Source organism: Fringilla coelebs (genome assembly GCF_963513975.1).
Source record: "Fringilla coelebs genome assembly, chromosome: 1".
NCBI lineage: Eukaryota > Metazoa > Chordata > Aves > Passeriformes > Fringillidae > Fringilla > Fringilla coelebs.
Window position 1 is genome coordinate 5763660 of NC_140028.1, and position 14547 is coordinate 5778206.

Here is a 14547-nt window from a genome sequence, read left to right on the forward strand (position 1 = left end):
CTCTTCCCTGTGGGCACAGGAAATCTATGAAAACTTCAGGAGTGCAGAGATGTCAGACAAGTTCATGTATTTGCTGAAAGCCTCCCAGGTGTTACTGTTTTTCATAGGAATTCGCACACTGAAGAAAGTTCAGTGCCATTGACCACCCTCCAGTAAAAGCAGCACGAGCTATTTTATCACAGGCTGTACAGACTGCTGTTTCCAGAAGCCTCAGTGAAGCAGCAGGTGATGACAACTCCCCTGATCAGGGCCATTGGTGACACTTCTTCAATGCATTGACAAGGTTGATAATTCAGCTGGGAGTGTGAGCAAGAGCAGAAGATGGAGCATTTCCTGCAAAAGCTGCTTGGTTTGACATTAGTGCTCGTGGCTGGCAATCCACTGGAGTAAATACACTGCAGACACCACACTCGAGGCTGTGATGTCCAGTGCCTTTCCTGATCCCTTTCTCACTTTCCATGTTCCTCTCCAGGCTGTTGTCTCATGAAAAACTTTCACAATTAGAAGTAGCCCAGTTGTTCCCCCTGAGAGTGTTATTTTGGGATCCTTGGAGACACAAAGCAAGAGACTTTTTTTCAGAAAGCTGCTTTGGGTGAAACAAGAAGTCATTGACTCTGTCCTGCTTTGAGAAGCTTTTCCAAATGTGCTCCCTGCTGTGTTTTCTGGCTATTAAAACTTACATTTTTTGCTCTCTTTTTCTGTTTTTTGTGGGTTTTTTGCCCTGAAGACAGGAGAGTCAGGAAAATCTCAACCTGCACAACAGCTTCTACCATGCTGCCAATATCAGATCCCTAATGGAGCCAGGCAGAAATACAGCTCATATTCAGAGCAACCAACCATGGCCCCTTTAGTCAGGTCTTCAGATAAAAATCTTGAAAAAATGTTGTAGGATCACAGAATCCTACAGAGCTGTTGGATCACCCTCTGGCCATGCTTTGAGGTGCTGGGTGCACTGTGCACATTTGTCCTGTAAAAGAGAACCTGGCTGCATGTTGCAGTTAGATGATGTATAAATTGTCCAGTGCGAAGTTTTGCCCTCTTCTCCCTGCAGCAGAAAGATCTGGGTGTGTTTTCTGATTCTGGAAAACAGGCTGCTTCCTGTAAGGGGGTTATAACTCTCAGGCAGTGAGACATTCGGCTGATTTGATCAGCAGAGCAGTGCATAAGAAATTACTTTTCAAGCCAAGTATGCTGTTACAAATCTGAGCTTCTCTTTCAGCTCACTATTTTAATTTTAATATGGACTAGGGTCTGCTGGCTTTCAGGAGATGTAATCATGTTAGAGGGTTTCAGGGGCCACATATTGTTTTAGAAGCTCTAATGAAGTAAGAGGCTTAAGATCAAAGAGCATTTTATTAAATGCCATGTTTATGGCATTACTGATTAAGCAGTTTATGAGCCCTTTGGGAAACCACACCTGCCCTGCTGTACAAAAAGACACCTTTTAAATCAAAGCAGCTGAGAACAGGAAAATCCTATCTTTCACCCTGTGCTCAGGCATGGTGCAAGAGGTAACTGCATCCTAGCCCTTGCTAATTTAGGCAGGTCTGTTCTTTCCCATTCACTCGAAGAGAAGACTGGGAAGTTACATGTGGCATTTCATTTTCCATATGCTACTGACAATGTGGTGCCTCCTTGGTGGTAGGAAAACCAAAGAACAGACTATTTCTGCTGTAACTCCAGCACAGAAGTGCTGTGTGACACATTTAACTCTTTGGGGAAAGATCTCACTGAGCACTTTTTACTGCACTGTTAGTGAACAAACACTGCAGGGTGAAATGTCCTGGTCAGGTGTTGCAGAAATGACCACAGCACTGCTTATTTTTTACATTAATATTGTAATTCGAGGCTAAAAAATCAAAATTAAAACTTCCATGCTGTCTCCCTCACAATCCCAGTTCCTTTCCTAAAGTCAAGGGAAGATAATCCATGCAAAGGGCTTCCAGGCACACAAAGTAAGCAAAATAACAGTAATAATTGTAGTAATATAGTACTAACAGTAGTAATACTACTAGTAGTTGTAATAGTGATGATAATAATAATATATTTGCTTTCCTTCAGCTGAAACAATCTTAGAGGTTCCCTTAATTCAAAAATTCATTTGAAGGTTTTCCAAGCTGTGTGTGTTTCTTTGTGTGTTCCACTTGGGTAATCTGCCTTGAGTACTTTCTCAGCTCAAATAATAATATTTTAGGTTTGTTTCTTTCTTTGTTCTTCAGAAGAGATTTTGAAAATCATAGCTGGGTAATCAAGCTGAATCTAAAAATCTGAAACCTTTATGCAATTCTGATGGCAAATAAAGCAATGTGAATGTGAGTCATGTGGGATTTGTTAATGTTTTTGTCCTCTTTACCTCTGCTTTACTCCCTGCACAAAATGGATATAATTCCCTGTAAGCAGGGAAGCATCTCAGACAACTTCAGTAAAAATTCCTGTCTGTTTGAGCTCCCTTTCTGCTGAAAGGAAGGAGGCACTCCAGGTGGGGGTTCAGCCTGTCTTCAAGATGAGTTGTCTTAATTACTCCTAAATTTCTCTGCTGACTCACAAGGAAACTGAGGAAACCTGCATCCATCATGTCTCCTTTTTAGACAGCTAAAATTAGGTGAGATACATCTCATTCTTGGCAGAGTTATTAATTTTTTAGTGTATGGCCTGATGACAAATTTTCTGTAATTCTACTGAAATTCTTCAGCAACCAAAGTGTCCCTCACCTTTAAGGGCTTTGGTTGTAAATAGAGTATCCAAGAGTGGAGGTTATCTCACCAGCTGGGCAATATTTAGATTTGGCACAGAATAAATTAATAGTGTGATTAAAGTAAAAAAACCTTTGCTTTTGAGTGTGGCCTCTGACACACCTAAGGACTTAACTTTTCCTCGGATCTGCATTTAATTTTCCAAAGAGCTATCCTTATTCATCAATTAATTAAAAATAGAGAAAGCATTTTTGATTTTCCAATCATAGTCTGAATAAAAGGTAAAAATCCTATTATGATTTACTTTCATGCTTTATCCAATCCTAAATGTAAATGGGATTTTGCTGTAAGTGCATGACTTATTTTCATTACACCAAATTCTGTTTGCAAAGTAGTTTTGATAGCCATGGGGTTTTTTTTATGGTTTTATTCAGCCTTTTAAAAGTGCATCTTGATAGGAAATTCAGGAAGAAAAAGAAGAAGAGATTGAATCTGATGCTTGCTTCCACTGGACAAACACACCAGTGCCCACAGCTTCAGAGCTGCTCATGATGTGAATGCTCATTTGAGTTGTTAGAGATAAGAAGAGCAGCTTTGGGTCTGAGCTAATGATGGGAAAACTTGGCAGGAGCTTCTTGTCGCTGTATCTTGTGCTTTTTTAGCATGGGAGCTTTACAAGACTTGTGAAATGAGCAGGATTTCACAGCTTGGGGCCCCTGGTGAGTGGACATTAGGATGTCACCTGGGCAGCATTTCAGCCTTCTCCATCCACAGCTCCTCTCCTGTGAATAGTCAACAATTTCCTTGCCCAGTCAGAGCAGTCTCTCCCTGCCAGCAGCACCCAATTTCTCCCCTCAGCTCCTGTGGCAGTGTGGGTGAGGGACATGTACTGTGGGGGAATGAGTGTTGTCTCGGTTTAGAAAGACAGGTGCCTGTTAAAGGAGACAGGAGCCTCCCCTGAAATGGAGAATGCAAACCCTCCTCACCCCTCCAAATTGGTATGAATAAGGGGCTCTTAGGCAAAAATATGGGAGCAGGAAATAACAGTTCTTTAATAGGGAAGGGAAAAAATTATAAAAGAAAAAAAATAAAATAAAACAATGCAATACACCAGAACAACACTGTCAGAGTCAGAACACGACCTGACACCCTGTGGGTCAGGGTGTTGGTAGCAGTCCAGTTGGAAAAGGGGCTGCAGTCCTCCTGGAGTGTCAGGCGTGGTTCTGTTGGAGCAGGGGGGTCCTGTAGGAAAGGGGTGTCTTCTTCCTCCACAGATCCATGGAAGTAGAAGCAGCTGCTGTTCCTCTGGGGAGTCCAGTGGAGCAAAGGCTGTGCTGGTGTCAGAACCTTGCAGGTTATATCTGCATGGCACTGCTGGGCTCCTCCCTCTGGGCGGAGCATCTCACAATGGGATGCTATAGTTCTTATCAGTCATGTGGTGACATTCAATAGTCCCTTATCAGCAGATGTCCCCCTGTTGATTATGATCACTCAGGAAGAGAGATAAGGAGCAATGCCTGCTTGACACCAGACAACTGCCATACAGATGGCAATAGAATTCATCTTGCCTTGCAATCTGGAACAAGTGTATGGACAAGTCATGGTGTTGTTTGTGACAGCCAGGAGGGAGCTCTCCTGTTCTGGTGGGGTCTGTTTACCCTGATTTACAGCTGCAGTCGTGGCTGATTGCAGTGTGTCAGAGGGGTGTATCACTGGAGCTGCTGCAGAGGTGATTATCAGGTGCACCATGAGGCTCTGCAGCACTTTAACTGCTTTATTTGCCCTCCCAAATGCCCAGTAATAGCTGAAAATAGAGTGGACAAAAAGGAAAAGATGTTGACAGCCAGGAAAGTTACTGTAGTACTAAAGGGCTCAACTTGGCACCAGACAGCCATTTCTGTCTTTGCAAACAATTAAGATTATATTTCCTCAGAAGAAGCAATTTCTTCAGAAAAAAGGTCCAGAAAATGATGGAAGCTTTCCATTTTATTTGCTTTTTGCTATTTTGATTTGCCTAGATACTGGCCCACACAGGTTTTTGCACCTATTTATTCATATAAGTGTGAAGAATAATATCATTAAGTTGGTGCCTTTTCCTCTTGAAGCTGTTTTCAAGCTCTGCAGTGCCTTTCAGTCTGAAAGGTTGAGGAGGACGACTAAGAAACCCAAGAATCTTCAGTCTTAATTTCATCACATAAAAATGTTTATCTATCCTAGAAAAGTTTCAAGAGCTAACTAACTGAAAAAAGTTGAAAGAACTGCCATAGTTTAAAAGCAATTTATCCAAATAAGCTACACTAATGTCACCAGGTTTGTGTGGTGGAATTACAAAACCAGGAGTTAATGTGTGTAATTGTGCATGTGTGAGGGGGAGATAATGTTGGAATAGCCTGAATAAAATTAAAACATATATTCTCTGCTCAGTTGCTCACAACCTGCCTTTTCAGCACCTTTGCCTCTAACTCCACGGTGTGTTTGGGTCTGGGAGTGGATGACACTTTGGATTTGCACCCTGTGGAGCCAGTTTGGAGCTAAAAGCAGGATGTTTGCATCCACACAGATCTGCACCTCCAGGAACTGGATGCATTTGTGGCACCATTGTACCCCCACTGTCCCTCTCAGGATTTAGCACCTGGGACTTCATGTCACAAAACTGTGTTCCTTGTGCCTGGGACCATGATGCTGGAGCTGCATAAACTCACTTGTGAGTTAAGCTTTAAGCTTAAGATTGAGCTAAATCTTTAGCTTAAGATTGAGATAAAAATACATTGTTAGAACGAAGTCAGAAACTTTATGCAACTGTCTCCCACCAAGATTAATAGCTCATGATAATGATAAATTGATTGGACTAAGTTGTATTAAAATTTTATGAAAAACATATGTGGTTAAGTTTCCTGGACAAGGAGTTTTCAGTAAAGGCCTGGACCATTGGAGTAGATACACAGTGGAGGTCCATGAAAATAATGAGAGGGCTGGAACACCTCTGCTGTGAAGAAATTTGGACAAAGTTGGGGATGTTCAGCCTGGAGAAGCAAAGGCTCCAGGGCGACTTTCTCATGGCCTTTCAATATATGAAAGGGTCTTTCAAGAAAGAAAAAGACTTTTTATCAAGGTCCATAGAGAGGGGACAAGGGGCAACAGCTTAAAACTAAAAGAGCATAGATTTGAACTGGAGATAAAGAATTAAATTTTACAGGGGAGGTGGGGAGACACAAGGGCAGGTTGCCCAGAGAAGCTGTGGATGCCTCATTCCTGGAAGTTTTCAAGACCAGGCTGGATGGAGCCGTAAGAAACCTGATTAGGGGAAGGTGTCCCTGCCTGTTGGTGATATCTGACCTGGCCAGCAGTGGAGCAGCTAGGGATGGGTCAGAACAACACCCTGGGGGATCCGCGGGGCGCGCGGGGAAACGCTCCAGTCTCAGGAGCACCACGGGGTGCGGCCGCGTGGATCAGCAACAGGGCAGAGACAGTGCCACTGAAGGGCCAGAACTGAAGATATTTATTAGATACATAAAGGGGGCAAAACCAAAAGATTTCAGAACATTCTGAAACATTCTGCTTCAGAAGACCCCGCAGCAATGGGGTTGACACAGATATGTATGTGTGTGTGTATATATATACATATATATAAAAATAATCTCTCAGAGAAGGTTCTGGAAACCTTCTGGCCAATCATAGGCTGTTGATCTGCATGGCCACTCCCAGTCAGTCCCAGAATCCTTTGTTCTTCATGATGTTATTCTTTGTGACTTCTCCCAAGACTTGGTGTTGGTATTGGGACATCGAAGCACCAACTGTCTGCTGTGTGGTCAGCTCTCAGCCCATCCTCTCCAGGACAAGCTCCCACACCTGCCCATGGCAGAGGGGTTGGAACAAGATGATCTTTGAGGGTCCCTTCCCACCCAAAACATTCCGTGTTTTCCCTTATTCTGTGAAGAAATGTTTTGGTCTGCACCTCTGCATTTTTCTGCATGGGAGTTAATGAACTATGCAGCATCTTCAGGATGCTGTGGCAATGCAAAAATTAGCTACTGATTTCTGGAAAACTCTGTTCAAGCTTGTGACAGATTGAATTTAAGCCTGGTTTTTAGTTTTTGGGCTGAGAGGATTAGATCATATCAGAATTTTGTTTGGCTTTTCCCAACAAGAACAAGGCTCATTTCTGAAGTGCTGTTTGTAGGCTAAGAGATCCATGTAAGCACAATTGGAGGCATGTCCCACTAGCTGATTAATGTCTTTTATTTCTATTTCTTTAACACATAGGATTGATTAATGTCTTTTATTTCTATTTCTGTAACACATAGGATTTGACCTGATGGATTCATTCAGTGTGAAGCAGATTTTTGGAATGAAAGAAGATGGGATTCAGAGCGCTTATGTACGGCTTGGAAGCTTTCCTGTTGTTCAGAAGACTGAGTGAGTACTCTGGGGTTTCACTTTATTTCCATCTGAAACTCTGCCTTACATTATTTGGCTCCTCTAGGTTGACTTTGTAGTGGTTATCTGGTACCTTAAGGTATATTTCTGCTTTGATCAGTTGTTTCAGTTCAGCTGGCACAGAATAAGCCCAGTGTGGTCAGGAGTCTCAGCAGTAACTACAGGCTCCATCCTGGCAGAATATGAGTTGTGTTTGGTGTAGCTCAGTCGTTCTGAGAAGCAGATTCCAGACATTCACAAAAGAACTTAGGGCTACATAAATAGCTTCTAAAAGGAATATTGAATATCTCACTCCCATTGAGGTAGAAATTTGCTAAGAGATGCTGTGACCAGTTAGCAAATATGGATTCTGGCCTTGTAGAAGAATGAGCAGTTTTTAATCCTGTGTCAATGTGGAGTCAGTCCTCAGAGTCTTTTAGGACCTAAGGCTGCCTGTTGTGTCACAGTTTATTCCCAAATGTTTCTTTGGGTTGTCACTCGAGCCCTGCTAGCATTAGCCTTGAAAAGAGTGAGCGCATAATTTCACTGTGTAACTATGAGCCATAGATTAAATTGTCATCATTAACATTTTTGCAGTAAATTTCTCAGTGCTGGTTTGAACTTCAGCTTTAAAAAAAACAATAATACTTCTTTTCTTTCTTATGGATGAGGGATGTTATTTTTTATTCTGTTTTTAGCTCTTTTTCTCAGCTCACTGCATTTTTGAGATTGTCCTGTGAATTACATTTGCTTGATTTCACAGGTTTTTTTTTCATCCTCCAACCAACAGGATTGATGCACTCTTTTTCCCTCCCCCCTCTTTCTCCATGTTAATACAATTAAAATAAAAAAAGATATACTGAGAGGAAAACTGTTTTCTCTAGAGTCCATAAATGATATCAAGTCTAAGGGTAAATAGAATCATGATCAGTGATCTGATTCAACACAACCAGCTAAAGACATCTGAGGTTTGGCATATGTATAACTGGTCTGAGTGTGGATGGAAATAAACCACAAACCTATTTCACTTGGATGGTAAGAAATCTATTTCATCTGTCTCACTGTGATCTCTGGGTTCTGGGTGATACTATGAAAAATTGAGCAATTCTTGGAGTATAAGAGGAACTGTCAAGTATGAGCTGATAATCTTCATATCACACAGCTCAGTCTCCACTGCTGCTGTGTCCAGCCTTTTTTTCCATAATTCAGTCGGTAGAAATGGAGTGGATGACAGTTTGAAGATGTGTGAAGCAAGTGTGATGGTGAGAAATCCAAGAACTGCAGTGTAAACAGGTAAAATCAAGAAGCAGCCAACAGCTGAAGGGATCATTCTCTGTAGGAACCTCTGGGAAATCAAAGCTTGGTAAAGGGTCACGGTAGGCTGAAAGGCAGTGGCTACTTGGCATCAAAAACCAGCATGGAAGAAGGACATGCTTTTAAGGATGAATCTAATTAACCACTGGAGAAAGCACAGATTACAGAGAGTTGTCCATTTGAATTCCTTTTTCAAAGTAAGGGTTGAAGAATTTTTTTGTTGTTGCTGTTTCTGTTGTTATTTTCTCAGAAAGACTGAGGGAGTGAAGCCAGACCAACCAGCCATGACAGCTTTCCATCTGCTCAGATTACACCCATTGATTTGTTGTTGCTGTTGCCCTTAAAATAAGTAGAATATTTTATGACCCAGGACAATTAGAAGTAAAACATCCCAAATTTGTAGATTGAAATGAATAAAATTCCTTTTGAATGATTCTGAAACATGGAATTCGAGGAGGATTTTCACATTTTCAGCCTTTTGTATTGTAACTTTCACACTCCTGTGGTTTGGGAATGAACCCAAATGGATATAAGGCCATGGAAGGTGTTTGCATATTTGGTTCATTTTAGCATTTGTATGCCAGGAGTCTGAGATGCTGCATATAGGGTCATTGCTCACAGAAAATGAAATCTTGTAAAGCTGCTCAAAACCGATAACTGGAATAATAAACCAAACAGAAACATCTGTCGTGGCTCACAGATAACCTCCAGCAATGTTTAGCAACTGATAGCAACAACTCATAATTAGATACAAAATCATTGACTGAGTAATATATGTAATTCACTTTATTATCTGCTTAAAGGATTTGTATTCTTTTATACAAGCAATAGTACTTTTACAAAGTGCCAGATTAGCTGTGTGGGAAATGTGCCTACTCATCTTCTGAGCTGTGACCTACAACTATGAACTTTCTTCCTCTTTGTGGTGAGGCATCATCTGTGAGCAAACAAACTCAGCAGCCAGAGCTTGCCTTCAGTCAAGGACCTGATCACGGAGGGACTCACAGGGCTCTGCAGCTGTCTGAGGACTGGCCCCAGAAACTGGCTGGTGGTTTTTCCCACTTCTCATCTAACTGAGGCTGTCCTACTGCTTGTTCATGGCTTCTCAGTAGATCTGCTGGCCAAAACTGTGCTGCAGACTTCTGTTTTTGGATGCTCAGGTTTGTTCCTCATTACTGGTGTCTTGCCTAATGCCAAGATTTTGGCTCATCCTTTTGTTCTGTATCTCCTAGTTGCGACTCCAGGGCCTTCCTGCTGGCCACGTCCATCCTCAGGTCTCTCTTGCCTAGTCTGGTTCTGCCTGACTTGACCATGATCTTGGCTACCACCTCACAGAATTACCTGGTGCTTGGCCAAGCCTCTGGTCATGATCTATTTGCTCTTTATATTGGCACAGTGTTGTAGCAATACAGAGTCTTGGGTTGTGTAGGGCATGATACCTTGGTGTGGTTTTCTGTGTCTCCTGATGTCAGCTTTGACTTCAGTCACCTGCCTTAGGTTTTTCCATGAGCTCCTGCCCTGGTCTGATCATTTGTCCCCTTCCAAGAGAAGGAGTTGTACAAAAAGCCACCAAAAACTCCCACACTGAACATGGAAACTGTTGAAAGCTTCCTTTTTTCTTACCTTTCCCAGGCAAATATTGCATATTAAGAAGAGCAGAGGAAAAACCTTGTTCAGCTTAGAGAAGGGAAGACTCAGTGAGGGATGATCTTACCCATAAATATCTGATGGGGAGGGAGCAAAGAAGACAGAGCCAGAATCTTCTTAGTCATATTCATTGACAGGACAAGAAGGAATGGGAACAAGTTCAATCAATGAAATCTAAACACAAGAAAAACTTTCTTTAGATGAGATAATCTTAAGAGGTCCCTCAGTGTCTCCTATTTCTAACAAGGTAAAGGAGATAAAGCATGGTGGAGGTGGAATGACTGAAGGCTTTTTTGGTCTTGTAGAGAGTAAAGGACTCTAGGGAGAGCTGAGAAACACAGAAAATACTGCAGCAAGCAGAGGAGAACAAGTTGTTCACATGGCTTCTTATGGAAAAAAGTTGTTTTGGGAAAATGAAACAACACCAAGTGAGATTTAGGACAGATTTGTATTTTTTTTACAGCATGTAGGACAGAGAAAGAGAGTAAGAAATTACCTAGAGAGGATGTATCTATTCCATCACTGAGGTTTCTAAGTAGAAGTCAAAAAGATGTCTGCCAAGGATGTATGAGACACAAACTTATATAACTTTTCCTTTTCCTTTTCCTTTTCCTTTTCCTTTTCCTTTTCCTTTTCCTTTTCCTTTTCCTTTTCCTTTTCCTTTTCCTTTTCCTTTTCCTTTTCCTTTTCCTTTTCCTTTTCCTTTTCCTTTTCCTTTTCCTTTTCCTTTTCCTTTTCCTTTTCCTTGTGTTTTTTTTTCCTTCTGTCATTCTAAGAGCCTCTGGTGATGTGAAGCATGTTTACATGAACTGGCTTCCTCCAACTTGCAGATCTTATGGGTTACATTTCATATTAACAGGCTAAGCTATTGTAAAATTGGTCGAGTTGCTCAAGTACATTAAATACACTCTTCCTCACCAATTAAAATGTTGTTGCATTCAGTGTCTGAAATGAGAACTGATAATATAATTTTTTCCATCGTGTTATTATAGATGTAGGATCTCATGCTTATTGTCACAGATGAAAGCTCTTATTGTAAATTAAAGCATGTGAGAAGGGTGCCATGTATTGAAAACCAGCAATGGTTAAAAGAATTTTCTGCCTTCTTACTATTTTTTTTTCTTGTAAAAGTTGTGATTCACCTGACCTTGTAGTTGAGTTAATTGACTCTTGGACTAACCTGCAGCACTGGGGGATTCTTTTGTCTTGGAGTTTTATAAGTGCCTTTTATGCAATCTATCCTGTTGTCAGAATTATAGACCAAGGAGCTGGCAGAATGCTCCCTGTAGGTACCAGGCATCCAGCAAAGTTCCACAATATCGATCATCAGTTCAATTCAGCCTTGTGTGAAAGAAGAACATAAAACATTTCTGGGGACAGCAGCTCCTGCTCTTGGATCCCCAAGTAAAACTGAACTTCTAGATGCAGATAATTTTTAAGTGAGGAAATAAGTTAAAACTGCTAACAAAGTTTTTGTTATTTATGTAGCAATGCAGTTCTGTGAAAGATACAGGGACCAATGGCTTCAGAAACAGCTTTTATCACATCTTCAAAGCAATGAGAGTGTCTTCAGATTTGCTTTTGGCATGAAACCTTTCTCTGCTGGGAACTTGCAGCTGGTTCCTCGGCAGCTTTAAAAATCAGTTGAGGATGGCAGGTAATGGGTCATTATGGCTTTCTGTCAGTTTAAATCTGCCTGATGGGCTGTTTGTCAGCCTTGTGTGATGAGGTGTGGCCAGACTCACTGGGATGTTTAGGTACCTAACTCCCAGTTATTTCTCTGGGTATTAAACATCTGAAAACCCTTTTTGAAATCAAGCTTGCATAATGATATTCCTGTTCCCAGCTCAGAGCTGTCAAGAACCATAAACTCCTTAAGTCTGGGAAAGCCCTATAAGATCACTGAGTCCAATTGTTATGCTACACTTCCATGTTCACCACTAAACCATGTGCCACATCCACACTTTTCTGTGAACATTTCCAGGGATGGAAAATCCACCACTTCCCTAAGTAGATTGTTCCAATGCTTGACCACCTTTACAGTAAAGAATTTTTTCCTAACATCTAGTTTAAGGCAACCCTCCTTCCAGATCCTTCTTCTGTTCACTTCCAGGTCCTCCTTTGGCCCTTCTTGTAGATTTGCTAACTTCCAAGCAACTGAGACCTCCCTGGTTAAAAAATCTAGTACCAAGAAGTGAGACAGCCTTTTCTGCTCTCCTAAAGGAAGGATTTCTTAAGGGAGCTAGTGGGACCCTGGTTCAGTTTTCTTTTGTGTTGGAAGAATTCAGAGAGTCTCTGTCTCCCCAGAGAGAAAATCAACTTATAATGGTGCATTCCTGCAGGGGCACTTTATACAGCAAAAGCTACATTTGTGGATGAAACAAGAGTGCTCTGAATTTATAACTTGGCTGAAAAGATGGGAGATTCAAAGCACAGATTAAAATATGATCGAATATTTTGGCATTAGGAAAGACTGGATCTCAACATTTGCTGCAACTGCAAAACAGTATTCTGGACATTTAGAGGACTTTTTGCTTTTAATGCAATTAAAGGCTTCTAGTTTTATGTGCCTTGGACTGTGCCAGTTTTTGCATAGTGATGGATTATGTTAACTATTCATTAGGATCACGTTCCATAGTTTGTTCTTCATTAATTGCTACCATTATGTTTTGTTTTGTATCAAGTGCTTATGCCTGACTGCTCAGATGTCCTGAAGCAAAGACATGATATTTATGAAGGGTTTATTTGGGAATGATCATAGGAGCAGGTTGGCATGGGCATGAAGGACAATGCTAACTGTGACTCTTCAGGTGGGAAAAGAGATGGCTTAGAGGCATTACAAGCAAAATTTGAAAAATCATAGATGGCATAAAAGAGAGAAAAAGAATAGGTTCATTGTGTTTTCCCTGATAAGAACTGAGTTAGGTCCTAAACAAAGAGGAGGAGGCTCATTATGCAATGAGCAGCAGTGGGTGATTCCTAGTCAAAGGCATGTTGTGAATAAGTTTACCTGAGTTCAAGGGAAGGGTGCAGAAGTCTATATGAGATAAATCTATAAAAAGCTATTGATATAGAAATTGCATTTGTCTCTGAATTAGACACCTGGATTCCAAAGATCCAGAGGTATGAGAAAGATGTTTTTTGTGTTCATTCTTCTTCTTAGGCATCCAGTAATGGCTAGTAACAAAAAAAATAGTGATACTGGAAGTGATACTGGATTAGTTATCCCTTGTGTCCCACCCTGCATCCCCATGTTATGACAGGTTTTATGATGGAGTAGAGAAAAAGAGTGTTGGATTTTTGGTTATTTGATGTGTTTGCTTACGTGCAGGGGTTGTGGTGTCACACTGAGTAAATCTCTGCCTGATATGAGATTTGAGAAACTTCTGTTATCTGGGGCTGCCAGCTAAGCAACTAAGACACGAGCTGTAGTGCCTGTTTTGGGGCAGACATTTTAATATTTGTTGCTATAATTTGGTACATTTTGAGGGTCTTGCATGTTTCTGGCCATTCTGTGAAGTCACAGGTCTCCAGTGCATCTGTAACAGAACAGAATTATTTACAGGTTTCATGAACAGAAGCATGAAGTGAAAAACAACCTTTTTAACATGATGGATACTCAACTGCAGATTTCCATTATATTTTAGCCAATTTGAAAGCTTCACTATTGGAATGATGAAAGGGCCCCATAGAGACAGAACCTGGAGGGCACAAGCTCATGTTCATCTCTCTTCAGACTTCCAAATAAAGCAGATTTTTTAGGAACTGTAATGATACTTTTTGAAAGCATTGCTGGGACACAGAAAGAGTTTTAGAAGTTCTGCTCTTCACTGCTAAGCCTGATACATTGTCCTCTTTCCCCTCCCCGTGCCAGGGATGTATTTCCACAAGGCCTGCCTGATGAATATGCCTTTGTAACTACCTTCAAATTCCGGAAGGCTTCCAGGAAGGAAGACTGGTATATCTGGCAGATTATTGACAAGTATGGCATACCACAGGTAAGAGGTTCTTTTACAGCCAGCAGGAACAGCCTTTTTTTTTTGTTTGTTTGTTTTTTGCCATGAGCCAGTTTTCTCGCCTTAATCCCCACTCCTTTTTCTTGTGATCTAGTAAAAATCCCATTACTTTTTCAGTGGATTTTGCTGCAAATATTTTACCTTTAATTCAAACCCCAAATAAATGTTTGCATATACCTTGGTTGTTATTAGGATGCAGATAAATGTGTTGGAAAGAGGGACCAAAAAATACCATCCTTGCTCTTGAAACTACTGTTGGGTTCTCAGTTGTTTTGTTCAGATAGTTCTGCTTAGGGAAAATATTTTGCCTTTTTGGAAAAAGGTTGTCATAGGAATGTACTACAGAGCAGTGAGTTATGTCAGGTTTTGCACAGCCTTCCAGGTGACTTGTAAATGCATTATGGGTTCCTGTTCTGGGTGTGGGTGTGACATCTGTTATAGTTCCAAAACTCTGAGTCCTG

The 14547-nt window shown here is 41.1% G+C and overlaps 1 protein-coding gene across 1 annotated transcript in view; it reads left to right on the top strand.

Annotated features, from left to right (window-relative positions):
- Positions 1–14547, top strand: part of COL22A1 (collagen type XXII alpha 1 chain) — a gene marked incomplete at both ends in the record, with an annotated part of 216583 nt that overhangs the window by 48228 nt on the left and 153808 nt on the right. The window contains 2 exons of the mRNA XM_084212415.1: positions 6998–7109; positions 13945–14068. Coding sequence (XP_084068541.1) covers positions 6998–7109; positions 13945–14068 — 236 coding nt within the window. The remainder of the gene's footprint in view (positions 1–6997; positions 7110–13944; positions 14069–14547) is intronic.